Raw genomic sequence first — 12,957 nt, 5'->3', positions numbered from 1 at the left:
CCTTCCTGCTTCGTTCTTTCCTAACTTTGTGTTGCTTTTTCGATCCTTCCAATTCTCCACCATCATTCTTGCCATCCTCCATACCTACTCAACGTCATCCCCTCGGACCCCTCCACTCCTCTCTCCAACACGATCTGCAACCCGAATCCACTTGCCGTCCTAGCCGCGTCGGCTGAAATTCTTTGCAACCATGTCTCTCAAGCGCAAGAGAACCATGGAAGAGTAAGTCTGCAAGTTCTTTCGTTCTTCTCTACTTTGCTGACGCGCCCGACGACAGTATCTTCCAATCCAGACATATCACTTTCGTGATTGGCAAGGAGCAGAAAGAATACACCGTTCACGAGTCGTCCTTCAGCCGCCTGTCCCGGCCTCTCGAAGCACTACTGACAGGAGGTATGCAAGAGTCTCAGCATGCCAAGGTCATCTAGGAGGATGTTGACAGTGCTGCTTTTCTTGCTCTCGTCGACTTTGCGTATAACGACTCGTACGTCGCCCCATCGCTTCGCAAAGCCACTCAACTTACGCCTTCCTCTGGGGAGAGCCGGGACGAGAAACCAGACAACGAAAATTTCGCATCAATCGTCTCCTGGATGTCAAAGTCCGCTCACCAGGGTCTCGCGAAGTACAAATTCTGCAAAGAGAAGTTCAACCAAGGCAAGCAACCAGATACCAAAAAAGGGTCGCCGGGAACTTGGGCAACAGATATGACAAAGACCGACCGCACTGGCTACGCCGATGTCTTCATGCTTCATGCCAGAGTCTATGTCCTCGCCGACACCTACGCGATACAGGAACTCCAAGAATTCTGTCTCCGACGGATCCGCATCAGCTTGCTCTACGTCACCCCAAACCCAGAACTGCTCGAAGCCTTTCATGACTTGATTATCTACGTGCTCGAGAATACCAAGGCTTCAGATGACTTCCGCAAGCTGTTATTCCATTTTTGCATCGCCCACATAGATTGGATCAAGAGCAGTGGCTTTCTTCAGCGGCTGAGAGAAGAGCTTCCTGACTTTCTGGCCGACTTGGCTGTTGAAATTCCGCTAAATCTCTGGGCTTGTATGGGTAGAATCAAATAGAGAAAGTGGGTGATGGATAAGAAATTTTGAGGCAGAAGGGAGCTTGAGCCTCAGACCAGGCCACGGCATAGAACGGGCGGGTATCATGGGTGTACGGTACATAGCGCCCCAGAAGGCGTAGAGAAGCTTCTCTGATGGCATTATTATCCCATGATTTTCGCATTGCATCACAATAGTTTTGTTCGGTTTTTCCAAGTGCATCGCTGCTCAAGCCTGGGCAGCTACTGCCTTGAGGTACGGCGTTGGCTTGCGGAAGGCCCTACCTGCACGGATAGATTGATTCAGCCCAGTGATGCGGGCTGGAAGTCCAGCTCACCTTTCGGAAAATGGATAAAAAAACGTGGCGATATCCATATAGTGATTGCTGCTCTGCTGTTGAATGTAGTTAGCGTCAATGTCATGTCACTGACATTCGCCCTCTTCGACAGATTGATCAATTCCACCCTACTTAATCTAAGGTAGGTCGCCTTACTCAGCGGCCATGCCTGGACAATGAGATGTTGCGAGCTCCTTCTGCCCATGATGTGCCGCAGGTGCCGTTCTGGAGCCCCACACTTCTTCACTGCAAGTCATTGACGTGCGTACTCAAATTGCACACTACCGACTTTATCAACAAGATCCCTCGTACAGCAAGGGGACCCCCGACCTTCATTGCCATTTACAGCTGTGGCTAGGCCCTCCATGGGATCCGTTCCAGCCGCTGTCAATGATTAAAGCCACATCCCAGGGGGCGCGAATTGCTCGCACTCATCTTACCGCCCTACGGCCCAATCTTAGTTCAAACTCTAAATAAATAGCATATTCGGGAGCTGTATCCGTGTTCTGGCAGGTCGATCATCACGTTTTGATAAATATAAATGAATCAATGTCCCGCAAGCCACAACGATGCAGGAACTACACTACAATCTTTCTTTGTCAAAAAACAAATCATGAAGTTGCTTACTCTTTTCTCCTGTGTCGCCGCCGCGACGGCGGCCGTTACACCCCGCCATGACGCCGAACCGGCTGAGAGCAACCTCCAGAGCAGGGGAGCGTCCTGCAATGTTTGCGTGTAAGTCTACCCAGATGTTCTTGCGGAGAAACCGAGGCCTCAACTTTAACACTTTCGGTAGAACCACTGTCAAGGGCTCATCTACGACAATCTGGGGTCCTTTCCCTTTTCCTTACGACCACGGAGGCCAGACGTCGCGAGGGATTTACGTCGGCTGCGACGTCCATATCGATCGCAAGCGCACGACGGATTGCAGTCAGTGGAGTGTGTGGACGAAGGGCACCTGTGGACAGGTTACCAAGCAGCAGACGTGTTGATAGCAAATTTGACATCCGCTCGGGCTGCGTGGGCTGAGACATGGCATTGATCAAGAGCGAGCGGTTTTGCTTAATATGAATAAGAGAGTTTCACAAGAACGAAATATAACTGCTATGAAACAATACGTACTATGAATTTGCCAGTATTTCTTTGCGCATCATGCGATTCAGACCAAGAAGCAAATCATTAAATAGCCAAATTCAAGGTTGCAGAAGGGGCGAAGAGCTAGGCGAAATTGAGGGCCATCTCTAACCTAAGTTTGAGGCACCCTAAGCAACACCGTCAATGTCACATCTCTCACAATACTGTTGACTGCTACATCGTGATCTTCAATACTAGATGCAGTCAATCATAGTAAGAAATAACAAAACTCATGCCTAGTAAGCAGCATGATGCTATGTGAAGACAAATCGTTACGTCTGCAGTTTTTCATGCTGCATCTAATAAATCCAAGGCATCGGAGAAAGATTTTTCTCTCTGATCTGCGAAGTCATATGAGTGAAAATCCGTCATTACGGGCTCTCGCTGACCTTGATTGCCTGCCTTGATCGCCTACCTCAATCGCTCCTGCCTACTTTGATGACTCCTGCTTTGGCCGTTTATGTCTTGAAGTTTAAATAGTTCACCCTAAAGGCTACCGAAATATTCAAACATGTTTCTAGTATAAACGAGTGTTTTTCACCCCCTCCATTACCTGCCGACTGCACCTTCATTTTCCCTTATCGTTGCCAGCGCCAGTACATGATCGAGCGCCTCCATCTTCATCTGGAACTGCTAACGATGTCCCCCAAGCGCAAAGAATTCATGGATGAGTAGTTCTCACTGTCAGAGCTTTCTATCTTCGCCCCCCGCTGACAGTGTGCAGGGCAGCATCTTCAAACAGGGCGCCCCCAAAACCCCAAATAGACATGAAAGAGTATTTGCCTAGGCCCCTACATTGATAACTGATGCTAATCACGTCACACAGGATTTTCAAGTCTCGCATCATCAGGTTCATCGTTGGCCCTGAAAGGGAGCAGTTCACCGCCCACGAGTCCTCCATCGCTGGTCTTTCCGCGCCGCTCCGTGTCCTAGTCACTGGAAACATGAAAGAATCCATCGAGGCTACAGTCATCTGGGACGACATTGACCCGGCTCTGTTTGTAAGTTTGATGGAGTTTGCATACACTGGCAGCTTTTCGGTTGCAAAGTCCGAACAGCAGGAAAACTGCGACGGGCTGAAAGCTCCTGACTTGGCTGAAGAATCATGTGCCAATAAGAGAGACGACGAGAGAGATGAAAAGAGAGATGAAAAGAGAGATGACGAAAGAGACGACGAGAGAGACGAGGATGAACGGCACATTGATGACGGAGATCCGGGCAAACTCGTCAACGGCCTGCCCATTGGTTGGAACATAACCCTGATGACCCAGATGGAAGAACATTCTGCAAGCGGCAAGTTCTCACAGAAGCACTTTCGACTCAAGCAATTCCACCAGTTGAAAGATGATCCATCTAGCTTGAATGTTGACATGATTCCTTATAATGTCAAAGCCTACATGATGACCGCAAAGCTTTACGTCCTGGCTGACAAGTACGACATTGCGGCACTCAAAAGCCTTTGCCTTTTCAGATTTATCTACAGTTTGGCTTACATTAGCGGCAACGACATGACTATGGACATCTTGGTTGCTACCATGCGGTATGTCTACGAAAACACCATACGGAAAGATCAGCTTCGAAAGTTACTGTTACGATTCCTTATCACGGATATGCAGTGGGTACTTTCAAACAAGGGAATGAGGAAGATGCTCAGCGATATTCCCGAGCTCGCTTCTCAGATGATACTCCTGGTGCCTTCTTACTACTGGGACGAGCTGCATTGGGGAAGGCCATCTACGAGCACGCAAGCGACCATGACGTCCTAAACAGACAATACAAACTATAGAAGAACAGATATCTTGTGTCATCTCCTACTTTTGAGACAAAATGAGACTATCCTAGGAATCAGTGTTATTTGCTTGCTGCTTAACTCCACTCGCTGCTGCTCCGGGTCCCATGCCAAGGAAGATGACTTTAGTCTGCTCCTCCATTACTTTCATGGCTACAAAGGGTTAGCTCTTGGAGGAGAATAATCGATAATCATGATTGTCAATGTTTCTGTGGGAATTGCCAACCACCGGCACGACGACACCTGGGTAATCCGGACACAGAACGGACGTAATCGACACGTGGTCATTAAACTCCACATATTTTGGAGGGTATTAAAGTGACCTGTCAGATTGAGATGGAGATGTAACGTTGGATATCGAATATGATACGACGATGCAGAAAGATAGTGGGTGAGCAACAGGCCAAATAAGGAAAATTGCCCGCCCCCAAAAGCGTACCGGCTCCGGGTGGGATGAGCCACCCACGCTAGTGTTGGTTCTCCCTCACTTTCCTATTTTCCCTCCAACCCCTCCTTTGGAATGACATTTTGTTCTGAAACAAACCCGATTCCGTAACATCGTCTCTCAGATTCATACTTCTGTGAGACAGAATTCTTCAGCTCTGGATCCAAAGGTAGTATGGCGGAACTTGGAAATGCTGGCGGACCTGCGCCAACTTCTCCACCTCGATCGCCAGAGGTCCCTGAGGTCCCTGAGGTCCCAGAGGTCCCTGAGGTCCCAGAGGTCCCAGAGGTCCCAGAGGTCCCAGAGGTCCCTGAGGTCCCAGAGGTCCCAGAGGTCCCAGAGGTCCCAGAGGTCCCTGAGGTCCCAGAGCAACCAGTGAATGTTCCTGCGAACCTTCCTGAAGGTGCCATTGAGCCTCAAGGAAATCTTAATGACGAGGCAGAAGGCTATGAGTCGGCTTCCGATACAGTTACCAATGCTTCCACCTCGCTATCATCGTCCGTTCGAGACTTCAACTTCGAGAACAACCGACGGTATCACAAATACAAAGAGGGACGGTACACATTTCCCAACGACGATGCTGAACAAGAAAGAGAAGATATGAAACACGCAATGGTAGTGAGCATATGCGGCGGCAAGCTGCATACCGCGCCGCTTGAAAACCCTCAAAAGATTCTGGACATAGGTACCGGCACCGGTATCTGGGCCATTGACAGTAGGTTTCCCGCTCCGAATTTTCTGCGACACCAAAAAAGTTCAGAATGACTTACGAGAGGGTCTGCTTTTCCCAAACCGCAGTGGGCGATGAATACCCGGAAGCTGAGATCACTGGTATCGATCTGAGCCCAATCCAACCCTCATATGTGCCGCCGAATGTGCACTTCATCGTTGATGATGTGGAGGCTGAATGGCTGTATCCGGATAATTCTATCGACTACATTCACCTGAGACACATGAGCCCGGCCATCAGAGACTGGACGAAGGTGCTTAATCAAGCATACAGGTTTGTCTTCCATTCCCTCATAGCAAGGGATCTTCAACATGCCTAATTCTGTATCAGGGTTCTGAAGCCGGGTGGCTGGATCGAACTCCAAGAGATGTGGTGGTTTTACCACTGCGACGACGGGACTATGCCTGAGGATTACGCCTTGACAAAGATGATCAAGCTCATCTGGGACGGCCTCGAAAAGTTCGGCATTGATCGCAATTTACCTTACTCCTACTCAGGACGACTTGAAGAAGCGGGATTTGTGAATCAAGTGCGCGACAAAGTGAAAGTCCCATTCGGGGGGTGGCCAAAACGACCTGACCTAAGAATGATCGGATCGTATTGCGCGGCAGTCGTTTATGATGGGCTATACACTATCAACCACGGGCCCTTGACGAAAGGCCTGGGATGGACTACGGAGGAAGTTGAGGTCTTCCTGGTGGAGATCCGAAAGGACCTGTTGAATAAGTCGATCCACTCCTACGTCCACTATGAGACCGTTGCGGGCCAGAAGCCAAAGGGGGAGAACGTATGAAGCAAGATACGGTTGACTTCTCCACGTCTAGAACTCGTGATCAAACAATCACCTTTTTCCTTCATAGTTATCAAGACCGGAACTCAATAACCGTGTATATCGAAGGCTGGGTCATTGCACGTGCCGGTGATTCATTCTGGAAAAGCGTTTTCTTAAAATCCGTCACAACCACCTGCAAGGTTTTCCATAATGACAAGCGATAAATACCGGCTGTGTTTGAATTGTACTCGTTCAATGAAAAGTTCACTATTTCAACGTTTCTTTTCCGCAGGGTCTGTCTCGGTCGGGTTTGTCGTTTTCGGATCTGTTGGTGTCGTCTCGTCCGGGTCCTGTGTCGCCGGTGTCGGCGATCCCCCACGACCAGTGTCACAGCCCTGCTGGTCCTTCAGAGCGCCATAGAAGCTCTCCCTATACGCTGCGTCCATCTGTGCCTGAAAGTTTGCGTCGGTGAAGGGAACCTGCGTCTTCTCGTACTTGACATCCTGTAGTGCCTTTGCCGCCGCGTCCGGGAGCGAGTCCCACCCGACGAGCGTACGCTCGAAGACCTTGTCGCCGTCGGCGCCTGTAAAAGGCGCTATCGCGGTGTCGTGGATCTGAATTTTAGGGTGTGTTGGCATGTCTACGCCTACAGTCGTCGACTTGAAGGAGAAGTCGCCCGCATTCGCCGTGCCCCAGGTGAGATGGTCGGTTGTGAAGGAAATACCCACAGGCCAGACGGCGGTGACATCGTCGTCAACGCAGCCCCAGCGGTTAATCCAGACGACAGCGCTAGCCCAGTAGTGCCGATGGCCGTTATCATTACCCTTGGCCCAGCGGACCTTAGGCATGTAGTAGCTGTACATAATACCAGTGCGACCCTGGCTCGAGCCGCGGCGGGCGTAAACTTGAGCATTTCCCCCTTTATCACAGCCACTTCGGCCGCCATTCGTGGGTTTCAAACCGCCTCTAGAGTGATGATGTGAGTATATTTGGGGTATGTAATGGGTAGGGAAGGGTTTCATTGCTTACCCGAGGTTTCCGCTGGCATCTGTGGCCGGGTATGGATCGCAACCTCCCGCCACGTACAGGAAGGGGCTAAACCGGAGTTCAAGCTGACCATCTACACCTGGCGAAGCATTCTGGGTAAGCGCAACGACTTTGTCATGGTCGATCCAATTGTGTCCACCCGAATCGTCTTGGCCGCGTGGGAGTACCGATGACGCTACGGTGTTAAAGAGAAGACAGCCCAGTAAGGGCCAAACGGTGACAACTACCATCTTTCCTTCTGAGTGGGTGTATGTAACGAGAGTAAATGAGTGGCTAGGCTGTTGCGCAAATGCAAACAAACCCCAGGAAAACGAATGTAAAAGGTGACCCTCACGATGTATGTGGCATAAGCAGACTTTCACTTCGACATACTTATGTTCCTCGTCCCGGGAAGATTCTCAGTAGTGGTTTTAAAGCGACTGGAAGTATGCTGGCTATTGCACACAGTCTCTTCGCTCACTGCATACGTTACATTAAAGAGAGTTTCCCCCCGTGGCTTCATTTAGCATCCCCCTTCATTACCTCAGGCCAAAAGGGCGTTGAGTATACGAACGGTATGGCCGGACACAGAGTTATTTCCACACCTCGCTCCTTGTTATTTTCTTTGCGGTCTTAATGATATTGATCTGACTTGCCGGTAGGGCTGGCCTCTACGCTTCGTGTAAACTTTTACCTTCATATTACTGTGGGTAATAGCACGGAACCCAGTGCCGAACTCTACCTCATGTAGCCGACGGGATGTCATACCGACGCATTAGCGTTTGCCTTCCCGGAACCCCTTATTGCTACGCCAGTCCACGCCCCTTAAACTAACTGCGTGTTCTCACAATTACGTTAACGTAACTACCATGGTTGTTGGGCGAGTTGAAGAAAAGCCGAGTTAACGCAATTAACGGCGGGAGCTGCCCTACCAGTCTGTACATATGTATTCGACCAGTCACAACTTCAGACGGACCTTGGGCGGTCCAATCAAGAATTTGCAGGCTAGATGATGTTCGCCCCGAGCTTACGGCTCAGTAAAGAGCATTCGAATATGAGTCAAAAGTCACTGTATTCGTCGTGTCCATCCCATTCGACCCGAACGCTTCGCACAAATTCAAGTTGGAGCGACTCACCAAATGAATGGTGGTCCATTAGCAAAGAGTTCCAGTAGAGTTTGCGGCCCGAAATAGCAACTCTCGCCGAGCCCCAGAGAACGACGCACAGCCCAGCTACCAATGGAGTTGCCGAAAGCTTATTAGCCAGGGGTCTTCCGCATCTAAATCAACAATGAGCAAATTACACTCATGCTCTTTATTGTCCTCGTACGGACGGACACTTTTGCAAGATCCGGTAGGGCTCTCATTACCGGTCAACATGTGCACTAGATTCCGATCGAAACTTTAAGTTGGATCGCAAGATGCCGAACACATGGCTTCATAGTCGGCGTCACCGTTTTGACCTCCTGAACTCGGCCTCAATTGAAATTACAATATGGAAAGATGCACGTCGCTTAATCACTTTGAAGAAAGTCTTTCTCACTGCGTTATATAGATGGGTAGATATTTCCTTGGTTCCCGCCTACTAGTTGCGCTAGGTGCTACGTCCTCTGCCACAAATGCAATACTCGGCGAGAATTTTGTGCAAGACAGCCCTTTGGGGCGCCTACAGTCTCATAGCCGTCAAGGCACAAGGGACAAACGGACTTCTTGCCGGCGATGAGAACGACTGGTTGGCATTAGACAACGTCGACCCTTGGTATCTGCCCCCGGACATTGTTGACGGCGGTGACAAAGATGGCTCTGGTGCGTTCCCAACACCCGCGCAGATTCTCTTCAAATTTACAAGCTGACCATGAAAATCTGCAGTCTTAATAATGAACGGCCGAGTGCGCTGCGGCGTCGTCCCTCTCGACAAGAGCGGCAACGTGTGGACGATCCCCGCCAACGGCGATTTCGACGCTGTCGGTTACATCCTGCCCCGAGGCGGCTACGACTCACGATCCGACAAGAGCCTAGCAGACTGCGTGCTTCGCGAGTCCAAGGAAGAGGGCGGCTTTATCATCGACGTCAACTCGCTTATTCCCCTCGGGCTGAGCAAGGGGGAGACAGTGTACTGGTACAAAGGCACCGTCACCGAGAACGTCGACCCGACCGAACCGCGCGACCGCCCGCCAAAGTCCTTCGCTGCCGCGGAAGCACGAACAGAACTGCAAAAGCCGGCCAAGAAGCCAACGAAGAAGTCTGACATGCGAATGGCGTTCAATAAGGCGGAGTCAGCATCCGAGTCCAACAGTTACCGCTCCACGTTCAAGGCGGGTGGCGGTGCCTCGGCCTACTCATTCAAAGATGCCGGGGCGGCTATGGAGGTGTACAGCACCGAGTTCCAGAGTGGCAGCGCGCCGATCGTCAAAGTGGAGGTTGACTCGTTCTTGAACAAGCTTGTGGCAGAGAAGGCGGTGAATAGTCAGGACCAGACCAAAAACCGGCTGAGTCTCGCGCGTATGATGGGCTCGGTGTGGCTCAGGAAGGGCCTCGCGATCAAGCAGCTCAGTGCGGTAGAATTCATTGACGTAGTCGATGATAAAACCAAGGCTGCAATCACGGAAGTACAAGGTGAACTGGAAGCCGTAGCCGAAGACTTTGAGGTTCAGTCGACGGATTCGGTGCACTGGGGACGTCTGGTGAGCACACCTCTCGGCGAAGCTGCGCAGAGCTTGGCTGCCGCGGCGGAAAAGTCCGTGTCGAAGATTTCTGTTACTAGTAGTCCCATTGGTATCGTCTTCGACTTAGTGTGAGTGGTTGTAGAGTAACAAATGGCTGCATGGTTGGCGGGTTAAAAGGAAACAAATAAAAATGCCCCATTTCTCCGTTTTCCTGCACCGTTCGTCCTGAAATCTTGAAACATCATCATGGATCGTCATATCAGGGGTTCACGGTACCAATATCGTAGATTCTCAATAATGCGCAATTGGTAGCCCGCGCTGAATCCACGAGTTTTACTGACAGGAACTGCAGGCATGAGTTTAGATAGTATCTGTTCCCGGAGCCCCGTTAATTAGGATTTTACGGTTGCTTCCAGGCCTCATTTGCTACTTACCAGCGTTCATTATCAACGGGCAAGGAAGCAGAAACTAAGGACGTTGATTCCCACTTCGTCTTGGGATAACTGCTCATTATGAGTGGTTCGGAAGGATTAAAGCGGGGGTACATTTCGTCTCTCCGATCGATGCTCATTATAGAGCCAGGGATCAAGTTTATCAACACTTTCGTCGTATACCTCAATGACGGTAAGAGTATGACATCTTCTTAGGCGAGCTGATTTCTGTCAGTTTAACTGACTGCCACACAGGTATTCTTGATGGTGACTGAGGGTCATGGGTCATCAATGAAATCACCCTGGATGTGTATGGTTACATCGTCACCGCAGACGCTTTTGGAAGGGGCTACGTCATCCCAATGATTGATGCATTCGGAGATATGCAAAGAACGTGTGGCTTTCACTCTGTTGAAGTATCTACTGCAACGGAAGTCTCTCTTCCTTCGTCGGGCTTAAGAGGTGTGCTGCTAAAACCCACGAGTCGCCAAACAGCATTCCCAGTTAGAGCTGAATCGGGGGGATGGCTCAAAGTTGATGCGTGCAAAGTTGGTCTTGACTGTCTATCCTTTCAAACCCACTCGTCCCTTCAGAAAGTCGCACGGATTCTAATACATACACTTCAGACTTCACGAATTATTTGAAGACCCCCATTAGCGGTCTATACGAGGAGGGGGCTGCCGTGGATAAGCAAGGCCACGAGTTATCTGAATATTCCAGCGGTGATGATGCCAATGATGAAGGCTGTTCGTTGTCTGTTCGTTGTGGAATACCTTTTCAGAGATAGACTGAAAAGGTCACAAGAACAGTAACTAATACAAGATTGAAGCATGGATGTGTCTCGTAAGGGGAGCAAAGTACGGCCAGAAGAAGCCCCAGAGTGAAAGAGTAGGATAATCGCCAGTGTAGACATCAGTACATTATGCTGTGTTCGGCATCGAGTTTGCTTCTCTTTGGAAAGGTCTGACTGTGAAGAAACCTCTGTGGTAATTTTATTTGTAGTTCGTGGCTGCTGTTTAGATCTGAAGCAAGGTGAGCTTTGTACGTAGACTACGACCGGAGTGGGAGGGAGATAGAGTGACATGGCGGGCTACTTGCGTGAGTGTGTAATATTTCTTCATAAGCACGATCGAGGTCATAGAAAACCTTGCTCCTGCCTTGAGTGAAATTGTTACCACTTCATTTAAATATCAGATATCGGTGCTAGGTGGGCTTTTTAAGAACACCGAGGCACACCCACACCCTTGTGCTTTCAAAATCCATCTCGCGTGGGAAGCACGACTCGGCTGGTCCTCCTCCTCTGCAACCATCAAAATCAGACACCGAGCCCCCTTACTCTATCTTCACACCTTGCCGCATTTTCTGAAAAGAATCCTTCTCAAGTCGAGTTCCCCGACGATAATTTGCTTGGAGAATCTAGGAGGTGCGACTCTCTCTCTCACATCCGACCCCACTTTATGGCGTCCGAGTGACTCGGCCCGCTAAAGTCAAACCCAGCAACTACCTACCTACCTTGATAATCTCACCTTCCACAACCTCCAACTGCTACGTCTCATCATCACTTCATCGGACGCGAACTTCTGAATTCATTTCTGAAAGAAGACGAGCACAAATTGAGACTGCGCAGCTGAATGAACTCGTACTCTTCCTCCACACATAACGATGGCTGGTAGAACCATCGTCGACACAGAGACGTACGTCCCCCTCCCCCTTTCCGGACGGGCTTACCTTGTTGAGTCGAGTGCATGGATGTCAACTAACAACTGCCAGCATCTACACATCGCGGGTCTTCAAGTTCATCGTGGGGCCAGAGAACACGACATTCCATGTCCATGAGAAGCTGTTTGCCCCTCACTCCAAGGGGCTGACGCGCATGCTCAGCAACGGCATGCGCGAATCGCAAGAGGGAGTCGTTGTCCTGGACGATGTCGACAAGACCACTTTCACCAGCTTCCTAGACTACGCCACGTACGGCAACTACAGGTTTCAGAGGACGATCCCTTCAGAGAACACCCAGTCGACGTTGAGTGACGATGATCTCACGCCAGAGAAACGGTGTGACTCTCTTCATGACCATCTCATTCACTACCAGCATCGACGGGACATCATCGAGAGAAAGCCGTACTTGAAGTACATGGAGCTCTTTTTGAAGAGCGGGGACCAGTACGGGCTTTATGCCCCTCCTACGTACCTGTCTGAACCTGACGAGCTTGGTTTTGACGTCGATCTGGACTTGAAACTCTCCAACAAGGAATTTGGCGAAGTCTGTCAGCACCACGTCAAGCTCTACGCCTTCGCTGACAAGTGGGACATCTCTGAACTCAGGCAGCTGTGTCTTCACAAAATTCACAACTGCCTAGCCCGCGTCAAACTATGCGACAGCGGATACCACTTGCTTTTCGCCCTGATCGATGATGCTTACAAGAGCACCATGCCTGGAGATTTGCTCCGCAAGCTGTTCACGCAGATGTGCGTGTCGGACATCAGCCTCATTCGAGGTATGTCTGGATTTCCCCGTCTGGTGTGCCGCCTTCCGGAGATAGGCCTAGACATGATCTTGGAGGAGCCCA

General features: G+C 50.2%; 5 protein-coding genes across 5 annotated transcripts; 4 read left to right on the top strand and 1 right to left on the bottom strand.

The window, feature by feature from the left end:
- Nucleotides 1-590: 590 nt before the first annotated feature.
- Nucleotides 591-1,079, top strand: CGCS363_v008839 (uncharacterized protein; the record flags this gene model as incomplete). Its single annotated transcript, XM_036640688.1, has 1 exon — nt 591-1,079. One exon carries the CDS (start codon nt 591-593, stop codon nt 1,077-1,079), a length of 489 nt encoding a protein of 162 aa, XP_036495244.1.
- Nucleotides 1,080-2,008: 929 nt separating this feature from the next.
- Nucleotides 2,009-2,387, top strand: CGCS363_v008838 (uncharacterized protein; the record flags this gene model as incomplete). The annotated part of the gene is made up of 2 exons (XM_036640687.1): nt 2,009-2,130; nt 2,192-2,387. The coding sequence occupies 2 exons, from the start codon at nt 2,009-2,011 to the stop codon at nt 2,385-2,387; spliced, it is 318 nt and encodes a 105-aa protein (XP_036495245.1).
- Nucleotides 2,388-4,937: 2,550 nt separating this feature from the next.
- Nucleotides 4,938-6,286, top strand: CGCS363_v008837 (Secondary metabolism regulator LAE1; the record flags this gene model as incomplete). Its single annotated transcript, XM_036640686.1, has 3 exons — nt 4,938-5,478; nt 5,562-5,766; nt 5,824-6,286. 3 exons carry the CDS (start codon nt 4,938-4,940, stop codon nt 6,284-6,286), a joined length of 1,209 nt encoding a protein of 402 aa, XP_036495246.1.
- A 251-nt stretch (nt 6,287-6,537) lies between these two features.
- CGCS363_v008836 (uncharacterized protein) lies at nt 6,538-7,542 on the bottom strand (the record flags this gene model as incomplete). Its single annotated transcript, XM_036640685.1, has 2 exons — nt 6,538-7,231; nt 7,295-7,542. The coding sequence occupies 2 exons, from the start codon at nt 7,540-7,542 to the stop codon at nt 6,538-6,540; spliced, it is 942 nt and encodes a 313-aa protein (XP_036495247.1).
- Nucleotides 7,543-8,909: 1,367 nt separating this feature from the next.
- CGCS363_v008835 (uncharacterized protein) lies at nt 8,910-10,088 on the top strand (the record flags this gene model as incomplete). The annotated part of the gene is made up of 2 exons (XM_036640684.1): nt 8,910-9,096; nt 9,160-10,088. The coding sequence occupies 2 exons, from the start codon at nt 8,910-8,912 to the stop codon at nt 10,086-10,088; spliced, it is 1,116 nt and encodes a 371-aa protein (XP_036495248.1).
- Nucleotides 10,089-12,957: the final 2,869 nt, after the last annotated feature.

This window comes from Colletotrichum siamense, assembly GCF_013390195.1.
Source record: "Colletotrichum siamense strain Cg363 chromosome Unknown KSG_Cg363_contig05, whole genome shotgun sequence".
In the NCBI taxonomy this organism is placed as follows: Eukaryota; Fungi; Ascomycota; class Sordariomycetes; order Glomerellales; family Glomerellaceae; genus Colletotrichum; species Colletotrichum siamense.
The sequence above is the reverse complement of the archived record's forward strand: the minus strand, read 5'-3'. Positions and strand labels throughout refer to the sequence as shown.